This window comes from Salvia splendens, chromosome 14, assembly GCF_004379255.2.
Source record: "Salvia splendens isolate huo1 chromosome 14, SspV2, whole genome shotgun sequence".
NCBI classification, from domain to species: domain Eukaryota; kingdom Viridiplantae; phylum Streptophyta; class Magnoliopsida; order Lamiales; family Lamiaceae; genus Salvia; species Salvia splendens.
This window is the reverse complement of record NC_056045.1, coordinates 30,729,472-30,745,000: the sequence shown is the minus strand read 5'-3', so window position 1 is coordinate 30,745,000 and position 15,529 is coordinate 30,729,472. Positions and strand designations below refer to the sequence as shown.

General features: G+C 37.1%; 1 protein-coding gene and 1 pseudogene across 1 annotated transcript; one reads left to right on the top strand and one right to left on the bottom strand.

The window, feature by feature from the left end:
* Positions 1-252: 252 nt before the first annotated feature.
* LOC121764622 (inositol 1,3,4-trisphosphate 5/6-kinase 4-like) lies at positions 253-6,332 on the top strand. The gene is made up of 13 exons (XM_042160639.1): positions 253-457; positions 1,064-1,099; positions 1,980-2,172; positions 2,569-2,595; positions 2,774-2,865; positions 3,067-3,135; positions 3,694-3,896; positions 4,289-4,442; positions 4,667-4,780; positions 5,160-5,222; positions 5,320-5,465; positions 5,554-5,686; positions 5,953-6,332. Exons 1-13 carry the CDS (start codon positions 320-322, stop codon positions 6,106-6,108), a joined length of 1,524 nt encoding a protein of 507 aa, XP_042016573.1. The 5' UTR covers positions 253-319; the 3' UTR covers positions 6,109-6,332.
* A 101-nt stretch (positions 6,333-6,433) lies between these two features.
* On the bottom strand, positions 6,434-11,640 carry LOC121765655 (annotated as a pseudogene).
* Positions 11,641-15,529: the final 3,889 nt, after the last annotated feature.

Sequence of the window (15,529 nt, the reverse complement as noted above, 5' to 3'; positions counted from 1 at the left end):
AGACTAAAATGACAAAATGTGACTCTTATTGTGGGATGGAGTAGTTCATTGTAATTCTGTGTAGATATAAATTGGTGTAGAAGAATATAGAGGAGTATTGCTCATTTCAAAGGTGTCAAATAGTTGGGCCCAATGGGCCTATGTACTACCAAATGTTGAATAAGCCGGGCCACAACCCGCACACCCGACCCGACTTCGCTGCTTCAGAAGTACGCACTCTTTTTTTTACACTCTCAGAAACAGTCGCGAGTTGAGAAGCTCAAGCTCTGCATGCATCACATCTCATCTCACCAACAAAAAATTGAGACAGAGAGAGAGGATGGGTGGAGTGAGAGGGATTGTTCTGGATTCGTCTGTACTATTGCCGTCGGCTGATGATGAAGTAATCGGAGATGCTGGCCTCAGCTCCGGTGCCGAATATCTGCTTCGCAAGCTACGCTACTCCAGTATCCCAATTGTAAAATTTCCCCCAAATATTGAGATCATCCGTCACTTGTTTTTTAATTGCGATAATATTTCATTAATGCATGTTTCTAATTGTTAGTTGTTGGTGAAAATTTCCTGTGCTTGCACTATGCATGTGTTTGTTGATTGGGATTAGTATAATCTAGGGATGTAAATTTTATATGGCATGGCTCACATGTTTTTGTAATAATTGACGTTTTCTTCTTCAATTTTTTTGTGTAGCATTATGTATGTGGCATGTGATAGAGCATGTAAAAAGGGGTTTAAATTTGATACCTCAAATCTCATGCTGAGATGAGCATCGTTGTATGTTCCTTAGTGCAGAAAAATTGAGTGATAAGTTGAGCAGGGAGGTGAAGTTAAGTTTTTAAGATCACAAAATGCAGAGTTTTAAGCCATTTCTGGTTGTTTATAGTTATCTGAAGTAGGAGTTACATATGGAATTTGAAAAATCATTCACGCTAGCATTTATGGGCTGTCATGGAAAGTTTACAGGCTTTCTTTCATATTTTGCTAACTATTTAGCTTATCATTCTTTGTATTTTTGTTATCTTTGTTTGTTAAGTCTGCTAATACAAGTTGTCTACATATTATGCAGGGAATATCTCATGAACAGGGTCTTTCAAGCTCGAAGGTTAGTTTTTTTTTTTTGATGTGCTGAATTCATCTTCTTATAATTATTAAGTTACTCAATTGTGAAAATTCATGCTAGTAGAAGTTTATAAGAAAGGTGATTTCATTATATTTATGGAGGCCAGAGTCCCTATTACAAGAAGATTTTATTGTTAGGGAGCTAGCTTTGAAAAGGCATATTTCCTATGAGAGCTACCTTATATGCCTTGGAATTAGCAGTTTGTGGTACATGCTAGCCATCAGAAAGCTTAAATATTCAATTTTTTAGTTACCTAAGCATTCTCTAAACTGTAGACCACTCACTTTCTAATGTGCATTTTCCCATAAAGTATGTTTTAGGAATACTTCTCACTCTTTAAATCTTTTGGTCGTAGAACAGAATGAGGAAAAATGAATACTTGTCCTTTCTTCTGTAGCCAAAACTTTTGTGGTGGTCAATGGCAGAGCAGATGGAGTATTTAATTGCGCAGGGATATGTCTTCATTATTACTGAATAATGGCATTTAGTGGAAAACCGAACACCCTTCTTGATGCTGTATGTCTGATACCTTATAAGTTTGTAGAATTAATATGCAATCAGCCCTTAGATGCCTGTCTTGGTAAATTTGTATGGAGCAGTTCCTAATTATCCAAAATCAATGCTGGTCCACTGGTCACATTTCTTATGCTCCATCTCAATTCTTAGTGCAGTTAATTTGCGATTGTTAGCTCATGCTGTCAAGGTTGACTATGATGGCATCCATACATTTAGACTGCGTTTGTTTCTCAAGAAATATCTACATTGGATTTATGATTGAAGCCATCCCCATTCTTTGAAATACTTGTGCTGTAATTATAGCTGATTAGTTGAATGAAGTGCAAATCTTTTTTAATGGTTTCAGGAATGTCTTCTCAAAGAGGTAGCCAAAACCTACTTGTGTACAATCTTTTGCTTATCGCCAGAAGATGATATTTCAAGCGAGGTTTCCCAAATTTGGGAGGGCAAAGATGGAAGGCTTATTCATGTTGTTTCCTGGTGTAGAGAAGACATCTTTCAGAAAAAGAATGGTTCTCATGTGTTGAAAGTTATAGTTGGTAAGCTTTGGTAGTCAGTCATCTTACCTGATGGACAAGGAAAACCTTAAATAGAAAGGATATTTGTTTCAATTTGAGACCATCTCCTTGCTCTTAAGTTGTAAGTATGTATGTTTGATTTGTAAAATAAAGCTAATTATTAGATAATTATTTTGAACTCCATTTCCTTGTGCACACTGCAACATGGTTTTGGTTTTTTTTCCTAAGTTATTCATTTATGTATATTCTAAGCTATAAGCATAAGATTCTATTACTTCCAAAAAATGAAACTGAAGGTTGATGTATCCTTGAATTGGTTGAAGTTTATAGAATGAAATAATAACTGTACCATATAAATAAGCATACCCGTTCTCTTGGTGATTTGCCATCTTATATATGTTCCATTCTCTTCTACAGGATCTGCTGAAAGAGAAGCATCCAATGGTAAGGCTTACCAGTTACCACCTTCCAAGTTTGTGATAATACTTTTTATGTTCTCATCATTCTAAAGATTATATTTCTCCTTGTTGTGCTGTATGCTTCAAAAATCTGGTTGAAATCTTGGCTTCATCAAGCTGTAGAATTTTAATATTATGCTAATTAAATTGTCCTTTTATCGCAGATTCTGGCTATGCAGTTACTGCAGAGATGTTGAGCATATCTATAAACAAACTCCAAGAGCTACCTTTGTTGGTTTGCAGTATGAATATAAAGGTATTTGTGGTAGTTCCATTTCAATATTGGTTTAACATTTATATCAGTGTTGTTTTTTTTGGAGTTTTACATCTTCTGGGTGAATCCTCTGTAGCACGATAGACTTCATTTAAATATTTTTTCTCATTCCCCTACACCTGATGATTTATGAATCACTGTTTGTGAGTTGTTACACTCAGTAAGTTTGTATATTTGTCACAGGCAGCAGGTGAAGAGGCCTTGGCAGTTGGCTATGTGATGAAGCCTTCTCGCGAAGAAGATTTTGCCAAGGTAATTTTATCTGGAAATAACTACAGCAAATATTGTAGGAGTGACGAATGGTACAATATTCCACCACTCACAAATGTAACAGCCTCAATATTGGTTTTACCTAGGTAATCTGTACCTTTTTTGGTTGACAGGCGAATCATACTAATCAGACTGTGAATCTGTGATGTCTTAAAACAAATGTTATTATTTTCTGTTATCATGCATTATTTTCACTGCAAAAGTGTTGGACTCCAGGATAATCAACTTCCTAATTAGAGAAACCCTTTAGCTGTAGATGCACCCATAGGCCATGATATCATAGCTTCAAATATACACACGCAATTGCCTGCTATTGGTGAATTTAATTTTTACTGTACACATGCATGTTCTCTTAATCATGTTCAGTACGGTAGTGGGCGTCTCTGAGGACATTATTTATAAACCTTAGGGCATAATGGCATATTGAGCAAACTTCTATTGTTGGTTGCTGATTTTGTCAGTATGAACATTCTTTTATGTTGCTAACTCATATGGTGGCGGTATATACCAAAGATTCTTACAATAGCTCATGTTATGCAGAGAGGCTCCTTTCCCTTGTGTCCAACTCAAAATGGACTGATCTTTTTGCCTCTTAACTATGACCTACCCATATCATCCCAGTTGCAACTAGTTGACGCCATTCTTCATAAGGCAACTGATGAGATTTTGGCTGTTGACATGACTTCTCCTTCAGAAAACAGTGACAAGGTGACATTTACAAGAAATTTGCAGGAATTACAAAGGTAAAGTTGAACAATTGGTTTATCTTTTTATTACTGGAAATTTTCATGAATATATTTTCTTGAATATGCTAGCATCTAACTCAGTGTATGCAATATGAAATTCGTTGGTCCTATGAGTTTCTTTGAATTGGACCAATTAGTAGTTTTCTTTTAAGCAAATTGAAGACAAGACTCTGATGTTTGCATCCCTATCTTTGATGTAATATAATGTTTTTGCTCAGCATGTGTTTTCCTGGTGACCATAAAATTTTGCTAGCTCTTCTGCTATCCTGTATGCTTCCCTCTCTCCCACCATCCTTGTGTGCATCTGATCAGATACATGATTTTTTTTGTCGAATCACCATTTTTTTAATGATGGAATACTCTCTAAAAATTTGAACCATGCTCTGCAGGTATGTTGAATGCCAGACAGATTGCTGTGTAATCGATCCATTTAATAACATTTTCCCTATATTGGACCGTATGAAAATCCAGCAAATCCTAATGGGCCTGGAAACTCTCAACATTGATGGCCGTTGTAGAATCAGGGCACCCTCTTTTGTCAAGGTCAATCATCATATATTACATCATTATTGTGAAAATACACTGATAAAGAAATAATCTATTACTGTTTCATTTGCTACTATGGGATTTCAAGTTAGGCATCTTTTTGTGGTTGAAGAAGTAACATGTGTCGTTGCTAATACAACCATAAACTTATGGTCTAGTTTTTTCTTTCACAATAGAAGTGAGTAAGCATTTCAGTCAAAGTTTTGAATCTCAGACTGCAGGTTGATAGCTTTGATGATCCCAATTTGGAACAAAGGCTAGCGGAAGCGAAATTGGTGTTGCCAAGTATTGTGAAACCTCAAGTTGCATGTGGTGTATCGGATGCTCACAGTATGGTATGTATCCCTTTAACAATGTTTGGACTTATAATCAAGTTGTTTGAAATTTTTTTATATTTTATTTCTGAGAAACAAATTTTATGACTCGCACATTTTTTGTGTGTATGGCACTGGCTGCTCTTAGCGTAGGAGGTTGAATCCTAACTGATGCATATTTCTAAATCTCACGCTCTTAGATTGATGAAGAGTGATGTAAAAATAACACATTAGTTTCTTTTATTGGGGCATTAGCAAAATACAACTGTTCTATGTTAATTTTGCGATTTTATGCATCCGTGCTAGAACATACTAATTTTATATATTCGGTAGATTTGTGGTACCAGTTTAGAAGTGCAGATTCACTTTTCTAAATAAGCAATGTAATATTCAATTGCAGGCAATTGTTTTTAAGGTCGATCATTACAAGGATCTAAATGTCCCCCTTCCAGCGGTGGTGCAGGTGAGATGTTCAAAATAATTAGTTAAGCTCGTTTAAGTAGTGGTTCTTTTCTTATATTTTTGGTGAGAAATGAGCTGTGGAATCGAATCATCTGCAGGAATATGTTGACCATTCATCTTTGATATACAAATTCTATGCTTTGGGAGGAAAGGTCTTTCACGCGGTCAAGAAATCTATTCCGAACGCAGATACCTTAATGAACTTAGCTGCAGAGAAGGGGCTGAAGCCTTTACATTTTGACAGGCATATCATCTTCTCTTAACTCCTCGATTTTGCACCACACATAAAGTTATTTTTCTCCTATTTGATGGATGGAATTCTTTTTTTGCAGCCTAAAATCCCTTCCTGTTTCTAAGGAACAGCTCAACGTTGACAATCATAAGCTTGATCTCGAGCTTGTTAAGGATGCTGCAGATTGGCTTAGGAAAGCACTAGACCTTACCATATTCGGTTTTGATGTCGTTGTGAGTAAATGTTCATTTTCTTATTTATGATTTGAAATTTCCGAATTTGCACCTTAGCTTTTCACAAATAATACGCTGGTAGAAAATATACTGTAACAGAATCTTTTCTTTGTGGGGGGAGGGGTGGGTTCGGACATTCTTGCATGAAGTTACATGTTTAAAGGAAAATAATGTATTAGGAACATTGGGAAAAGCACAAGATTAAGTTCTCACCCCAAAATATTTCCACCAACGTTAATACTATCTTCTTTTTTCATAAATGACAGATCCAAGAAGGGAGTGGAGACCATGTCATTGTTGACGTGAATTACCTGCCCTCATTCAAGGAAGTCCCCGATGATACTGCAATACCCGCCTTCTGGGACGCCCTCAAGGAGAAGATAGTTCAAGAAAGAACCAAAAAGCAGAAACCTCTTAATTAGTTCCTTCTCTACATCTCTTTCCCCTTCATTCTCAAGACATCTTTTACTCTTTTATTTGCTGAACATATTGCACCGAACATACGACTTTTGCTGTGTGTGTTATGCTTTGCCAAATCAAAGGGGCAAAATTTGCAGAATGTGAAGCCAGTGATGTGGATTACAGTGTGTTGAGGATGTTCACAGAAAACACTTTTTTATTTATTGGAGTGGTTTATTCATATCCATTTGTAGAATCTTATCATTGATCTTTCTTCTAATTTTTGTGGAGTTTCATATGCATGAACACATTCAACCTATACAGCATGACATAACATCATTCTCTTTACTATATATAACTGTAGCAGGTATCAATGTTTAGAACATATTTTCAAATGCAGCTATGAAACCATACCAAGAGAGAAACCCTTCTCAAAGACCTCATCTACTAAGCTTACACCAAGAAGCGCTCCATCCTCTCATTTGCAACCTTCCCAAGGTCCGGCCGGTCCTTCCTTCTCATCTCTGCTCACTGCACCGCCAGGCTTGCCAGCACCCCTGCCTCCTCCCCCGGCCAGTTCGGCACCACCAGGTCCAACATCTCCTCGAGCTTCCCCTTCTCAATGGCACATCCCACCGTGTGCGTCAGCCCCATCGGAGACTTCGCCGTGAGCAGCTGCAGCAGCAGCACCCCAAACGAATACATACACGTCCGACTTCACCCCAAGCATTCCCGTCTGCTGATATTCCGGGTCGATGTAGCAAAATGTCCCTGCTGTCGAAGTCATGAGGTACTGTGTGGCGTCGTCGGCCACGGAGGGCGGGACTAGCCTCGCCAGCCCGACGCCGCTGATCTTACTCACATAGTTCTGGTCGAGGAGGATATTGCCTGGCTTGAGGTCGCGGTGGACGAGAGGCTCCGGCTTTATTTGGTGAAGGAAGTTGAGGCCTGTGGCGATCTCTGCCGTGATGCGGAAGCGGAGCTGCCAAGAGAGGGCTCGCTTGTTGTCATTCCGGCTAAGGCAATCCTCAAGGCTACCGTTGGCCATGTACTCGTAGACAAGGCAGCCGTACTCCGGGCAGGCGCCGACGAGTAGGACCATGTTTGGGTGCCTCATGCAGCTCCAGACTTGGAGCTGCATGTGTGTGGAGAGAGAGAATGATATATAATTTTTTGGGATATTTGGTCTTAAAAATTACTCCACTTCTGGCAAATTCGGGTAATTCTTCTTAAAAATCACAAACTTTTGAAAGTATGTAATTATCCAAACCCGGCCCAATTAAATTTTTCTTTGGTAGATTTTGATCTTAGGTATATGCGACTTAGTCTGAATTATGAATGAAATGACGTTGTCTTGACACCCTAATTATTGAAATTGACGTTGAATTCCGGGTTTGAAGAATGACCCTCCCTAGAAAATTGATGTAAATCTTAAAGTTTATGATTTTTAAGACCACTTCAAAAGTTCATGACAATTACCATAATTTGCCGAAAGTTTATGATTTTTAAGACCAATATCCGTAATTGTTTTTGTATATAAATCATTTTTAAAGAAACAAACCAAGCGTGTCCATACCTCTTGCTGGAACTGCGACCTCCCTTGCGCCGCGTCCGGCGCAAGACCTTAACCGCGACGGGCGTGTGGTCAAGGTGGCACTTGAACACAGGCCCGTAGCCGCCCTCTCCGACCTTGAGGGACTTGGAGAAGTACTGCGTGGCCTCTACGATTTCTTCAATGGTGTATCTTCGATTGTTGAGTGAGGCAATGGTGGATGCCATCTCTTCTTTCTCATTGCTCTCATTTTGAGTGGATTTCATCTCAGCGCTCACTCTCCGCCGTGACTCCATGTCTGCGATCCTTTGAGCGGCTCCCACGTTCTCCATTGCTGCTCTGTACATGGCTCTCTCTTGCTCGGCCCTCACCCGGGCAGACTCCTCCGCCAGCCGCGCCTCCTCCAGCCTCTTCTCTTCGTCTGCGCGCCACTGGCTAAGCTCGGCAGCCTTGAATACAAGGCAATAAATTGTTTTGTAAAAATGATTAAGTTTATTCAAAATTTTGAACGGAAATTCGAAATTACTCTTTCGGTGATCGGTTGGGTTTAATTCAATTTATAAGATGATTCGATTATTATATTTATTCAATCGAGTCAGAATTAAATTATTTAAAATATATGAATTTAAAACTTCTAGGAAAAAATAAAATGTACTATCAAAATCGTGAATTTCAATTTGATTCAATTTGTAAGACAATATTTAAGCAAATCCTAAAAAGATTGAAAATCAAATAGAACCAAACCGAACATATTTTAGTTAAAAATATTTGTGTAGGAATTTTATCGAAGAATTGATTTTCGATCAGTACAATATTTTTTTTTTCCGATCAATTCATCGTTAAAGTATGTAAGTTGAAAACATTTAGCAATAAAATTAGTAAGGACTAAATGTGGTGTTGACGAATTCGGTTTGGTTCGATTCGGTTTAATTAATAACACAATTCGGTCATTTTGGTTCCAGACCAAAACCGGCCAATTTTAACCGAATAACTAACCCTAAATACTCATCACTCACCTTCTGTTGCTTCATCGTCTGAGCTTGCTTACAAACCGTGCTATACAACTCCATAGTCCTCTGTAGTTCTTGCTTCAGCCTTCTCATCTCCGCATCAACATCTTCCTTCAAAAATCAAATTCTCATCAAACCCTAATTCATCTCAAACCCTAATTCCTATCAATGTTGATTAATTTCCCCTTACTGCATCCACCGAAGATGACGACAAATCAGTGGTGAAGCTGTTTGCCTCGCTCCCCCTCGGCAACGAGGCGAAGCTGCTATCCGAGCAAGTAGACGCTCGCGACGTCTGGCTCGAGGCTTGGCTGTCGAAGAGCACTCCCGAGATGCGGTCTGATCCGGTGAAGGAGAAATCCGTCTCGTTTTCTCCCTTATCGGGAAACATTCTGCCGTTGAAGCCTCTCCCTCTTGAGAATGGCGACCTACTAGAGAAGAAAAGGTTGGAGATTTCACTATTTTTTGTCATTTGACTTAAAAAAATTAAGGAGAAACATTTCATTTCATGGCTATGGGGTTTTACTTGCACAACTCATTGTCGTCCACTGCGGCTTTTGGTGGCGGCGTCCTCTCTCCACCTCCACCTGCTCGGCGGAAAGGAAAAAACACGGTGGTGGCGCAGATTAGTCTCGCCGCGCATGTGATATTAACTTATATTTTGAACTTTGGCGAGTTTTACAAAATTGGCCCGGCCTTCGAGATTTATAGCAAAAAGAGAAAAAAAATCTGATCACCGGGTCAATAAATGTCACCGGATCAAAATTCTGATCCGGTGACATTTGATGAAGGAAATATTTTTCTATTTTGTAATCTCGAAGGTCGGGGTTTTATAAAATATGCTTTAAGTTCCCAACATAAGTTGCTAATGATAATTTTAATTAGAAAAAAATGTAAAAATGTCCCGACCTTTGAGATTTATAGAAGAAAGAGAAAAATTTTGACAATTTTAATTTTGGTTGAAAATTTTATCAGGTCAAATGTCATCTGATTAAAATTTTGGTTTCAGAATTTTGGTCAGGTGACATTTTGGTACAAGGAAATATTATATTTTTTTCTTTGCTTCCCAATATCGAAGGTCGGAAACTTAATAAAATGTGTAATTATTTTCTAGAGAAAAATGTGTAACACTTCCCGTACTTATTTTCGACCTGTGGGAATCATCACCAGGGAAAGAATCACCACTACAACTAGATTGGTCTTCCATCTTTTGAAGATGGGAGATGACAGGAGAGACGAGAGGCGTTGAACGTGACGCGTTCTTCACGGATGAGATCTTTGCTTTGGATATGACATAAACAGTACAAAAATCCGGCGCCAATTTTGATACGCTACTAGGCATGTCCGTCGTCTTCAATCTTGCAATACACAAATACCCTTCTTATAATTGACTAGATATAAAACATAGTGTAAATTTTCAATTTAGAGTCACACAAACGAAGTGTACCATTATGTCAATGGCTGAGCCATAATTTTGACATTATGACCTATTTACTTACCTAAATGCAACCATAGGCAACATAATTCTACTATAAAATGCACTAATAAAGAGTCAATAATAAGACATCATAAAACGTGCATAATATTTTTCATAATAACTATAAATTTTTTTATCAAAATGAAAAACTCACCTAGTAGCATTAATCATAAACCAATATTAATACTAGTGTAAAATAGATTAAAAGAATTTATAAAACTATAGTATTAATTTATGAGAATTCAAGATCATTTAATTTGGCAAAAGCATAGAAGCTTCACTTGATAAAGCCATGGCGGGATGAGCCAAGAACCAAGCTTTCGACGGCTGCATACGCAGCATATTCGGCTATGCCTCTTGCTATGTCCGTCTCCTCCAACAGCACATCGAAGCAATTTATCTGTTGGAAATGTTTAATTAGGATAATTCAAGTATAAGATTGTGAAAATCTACAGTGAATTTCCCCATTAGCTTACATCTTTGCGAGAGCAGAAGCAATGGAAGCTGAGGAATAGCTCTCTGTGTTGTTTCTCAAGTACTTTCTTGCGTGCTTGTGCAACTCCATTTGGTTCATAAATGGCGTAACCTTTCCCAACTGCAAGAAAACTAGTTTGTTTTATTGCAAGAAATATGAAGTTTTAGCACACTAAACTTGTTAAGCATGTACTCCCTCGTTCCTTCATAGTTGAGTCATTTTTCCATTTCGAGAAGTTTCTTTATAGTCGAGTCATTTATATATATAGTAATAAGTAACAACTTTTTCTTTTCTACTTCATTCTCCCTCCTACTTTATTCTCTATGTTTTTTTCTTTCTCGTATTTTATCTACTTCATTACCTACTTGTTAAACACAATAAACATCCATTTCTTAAATTCTATACCAAAAAGAAGTGACTCAAATATGAAGGAACGGAGGGAGCAGTATAATGTGGATAACAGGTAGTACTTTTTATGTTCACAGCTAGTGCTCATGTAATCAGACTAAACATAAATTCATACCAAAATACTAGCCTATTAAAAGACAGAGTTCATTTAGTCTATAAATCTACATCAGTTGCTTTCACAATCGATGTAAGACATTAAAGTCTTTACAAACGTAGGGATTGAATGATGAAGAACCACACTTAGTTGATAAGTCCTTCCTTTCTCCTCCAACCAATACATTAGTGGTTCAAATAATAAGTGATCATCTTTTTAGATAAGGAAAAACAACTCCCATTTAGGAAATTGTAGGGAAAAAAAATCATGAGGCAAAGCATTGACATATGTGAAGGTCATGTTTAGGCACAAATCAATAAAAAAGAATGGATATCGAGTACTTGCTACATACCTGTGGTTGCCGGCTTGGCAACGACGTGGATGAGAATGATGGTTTGGCCTTTGTTGACGAGATTCTCAGTTGCCCATTTGAGAGCATCTTGACTTCTTTTATCTTTGTCTATAGCTATTGCAACAATCCCATTTTTCCCATTTCTTTTTGCAATATTGTTATTAGTTTTCCCACTTGAAAGCCACATTTTCCTTAACCCCCTCCTTTGTTATTTGCCCTAATTTGTTTTGCGCAAATCTTGCCTTTTAAGTCTAGTGGGGCATTCTCTTGTTTTTGGTAATGAAAAGAAGAAGAAAATGATTTCTTGATGCTTTTTGTTTGCTTCCTAAATTTGGGAAATTATGTTAGTTGAGAGATATAAGGAACCATTGAAGAGAAAGGCATGCCTGAAATCTCGCATTTTCTTTATAGAATTATTCAGATAAAACTAAAATAATAAGGTAATATTGGGATGCTACACAGAATTATCTAGAGACAAATTAACAACATAACTAGGAAATTAGTCATATTTTAAGTAAAAGATGATAATTTGGATACATTATTGTTATAACAAATTTTATTGTTATAACAATTCTATACTAATATATTCCATCCGTTCACAATCAATATTCATTTTTCTCTTTCTGAGTCAGTTCATAAAAATTAGTCATATTCTATTTCTGAAAAGTTTCAACTATTTCTAATAACGCTAAGAATACTCGAATTGTTTTATTTCTCTATCGATCTCGTATTTTACCAATTTCGCATTAAAATCTGCATCGATCACTACTCAACATCGATAACTACTAAGCTATTGATAGTGGACAAAAAGAGTATACTAAAATGAGTAATTTAACACTGGGATACAGAGTGAGAGTGAGACACATTAAACTTTAACCTTTACTACAACATCTTCTTGAGGTAAAAGACTACGAACATTAGATCAAAACCATACAAAATTTTCGGATCTCTTGAGGTTGGACAATGAGCTGAGGCTGCGCGAAGCCCTTGATCATTTTCGCATTATTTAAATTCTACAAGTGTTATGTATATTTACACTATCTAAATTGACCTATTCTCATAGTATTTTCCAGTTGTTAGCCATGGAAATTAAGTTGGTGACTAGCATTTGGTTTTATACCATGATACTGTATAGTACTACCTTCGTTCTATAATAAGAGTCAACATTTAACTCGGACTTTAAGAAATGTAAAGGAAAGTAGGTTGAAAAAGTTTGTAGGGTATGAGTCTCATTTTTATATATTAATTTTATAATGAAATGTGAGTAATGGTGTCACATATTGGGCTTCTAGTGGACTAGTTAATCTCTCTAAGGCCACGATAAATAAATATCAAACGCACCAACGTTATCTTTGTAGAGAAACCTTTAAACACTGCCCAACAAAATCAATACAAAATTTGATAGGTGCAGATATACTTCACTCACATTTCTTAAACATGGTCTTCATATAATTATAGTTGAAGTCGATAAAAAACGTGAAATATTCGATCAGTGATTGTTTGATCTTCATGCTCCACTTTCTGTTCCTTCCACTTGGTGTACAAATTCTTTAAAATAGCCATGGCAACTGCTAACAGTAAGGTGCCCGTGAACCCAGCACCTACAGTAGCAATAACTTGACGGACAAGTTGTATTTGATAGGATTTGTGATGATCATGGCAGTTCCATAACCTAGTGCAATAGCTACTATCGCCACTATCGTTGCAAGCAATATGACCACCATGTAGATAAATGATGTCTTCGGCGAACTGATGGTGATGAGAAAGATCACCAGGAGAGACGAAATGAAGGCAGTGTTGTTAGCACAATAGAATAGTTTGTATAGTCCGGAATGAGTAGATGCCATCACTGGTTTGCCGGCTTTGTGTGTAAGCGTGTCATCTTGCCACAAGCCGCCCGGGGGGCTGAGGCTCGCTTGGTGCGCCATCATAGCTATCAAACCCACCACTACCGAGGTCATTCCCGTTACATCTCTGATCATGGCAGTGATGGGCCTGAATGCCCCTTGTCTAGACAAATATTCTATGATCTGAGATTTTGATGCAATAATTCAAGTAAATAATAGAGTTAACAAACACATGCAAAATCAAATGCTACTAACCAACTTAATTTTAATGTCTAATTAATAGTTGGAAACTACAACAAGTCTAGTATAGGCCAATTTAGTTCTTTAGTCTTACCATCAACCTTTGTGAGTAGACAATTTCAAGAGCCAAGTATTCTACCAAAATTAAAATCTATGTGGCATGTCCAATAACAACTTTAATTTTTAAATAATATGTAAAATCTACCTCTTCCTCTCAATTTCACCGGTACTCACAAATCATTTTGTATCACAATGACTTGAAATTCGCACGGTACTTACAAAATCGTGCTTAGAAAATGATTTCAACATCCGCCCCCTAAACAATGTAAGATGAACAAAATCTATCGTTCATCATCGCGACACCGTGCGAATTTCAAGTCACCGTGCGAATTTCAAGTCATTCTGACACAAAACCTTTTTGGCTTGTTTTTTGCGTCGACGACGTCTACCACTGGAATTGCATCACTTTCGTTTTGTCTCTCATCATAATCTTCCTCGTCTCTGTCCGAGCGCCAACTCAATCATTTGTTTTGGGGGGTCATCCGGTATGCAAACGGGTGTTGATGACATCCATTGGAGTGAGTTTTGGAGTTTCCGTAATCATGATCAATCCTGTGGAGACATTAACAGTTGGCCAAATTATTGTCATTGTAGTCTGTGTTCGTCGGCATCCTTGTAACAGTACGCGTCTACACTAATATACAGGAGTTGCACTCTGTGTGGAAGAGACAGAGACAGTTGTATCAAGATATTGCCATCGTTGATCGAATCTTTCACCGGTATTATCAGCTTAGACATGATATCGGAAGGAAAGCCAATGAACTAGGAAACGAAGCCTTCAATATGTTGAGGACAGTGGCAGGTTTAGGTTGGGTCGGATACATTGGAGCGGATAAAAGAGCATGAGAGTATACATTGTCAATGATATCCGGGGTGCACAATTTATTACTTAGTGTGGATGTTGAGGACGGGGATAGCAAAGGAAGTGGCGAAAAGGACGATATTATGTTTCCAACCAATATCTATGATCTGTTTTCTTAGTATTATGTTTTTTAATATGACTATGTTTTCCAATGTGAGTGTGACTTATGTTTTTTTTTGGATTGTGTTTTCTAATGTGACTATGTTTTCTAATGTGAATTTTGTTTTCTTAGGATGATGTTTTCTAACGTGACTTCACTACAACAATTTGTCCTTTAGAGAAGCTAAAATTTGTGGCAAAATAATATACCGACGCTTCAAAAAGCGTTCTTATTGGTGGCATGCCAAACAAAAAAAAGTGCGCAACATGAAAGCGTTGGTGAATTATTTTTAAGATGTTTTTTTTAAAAGTGTAAGTAAATGTAAGTTAGAGACACTATTAAAAGCGTTCCTATATGATATTTAAAGACATTATTTAAAAAGTGTCCTTGAATGTAACAAACCATTACATCTAATGATATTCATTACATATTACTGTAAATATTCAACAAACCATTCAAAAAAATATAGCTGATAATGGAAGCTAAAATATAATACAAAAATATTAAACGAAACATTCACAAATCATGTATATATGTGTGATCCTATTGAGGATTAATCACTGTTACAATTCTTGTCCTAGTTTCACTATGTCATCCAACTATTAAAAGTCATTTTCTTCTCCAAGCCTGATTCTTCCTGCAACAAAGCTTCTGTGGTTGTCATTGAAGAACATTCCAAAACTCTCCTGTTGGAATCCATTTCTGGATCAAGGTCATTGTCTTCATAGAGTCCATAATAGATACCCTCTGGATCGTGTTCTCCATATTTATATGAATTCATATGCATTGACCAGTATATAGATTCCTAAATAAAAATGAATAACTTCATAAGTTAGAATGAATTTGTCAACTTATCCAAAAATTATAGTAAAAAATAAGTGGAAGGAACATAAACTACTCTAATTATGTAATTAGAGCAGTGTACTTGCAATTGGACTTCAAATTCATAAAAGGGCATTACTCTAAT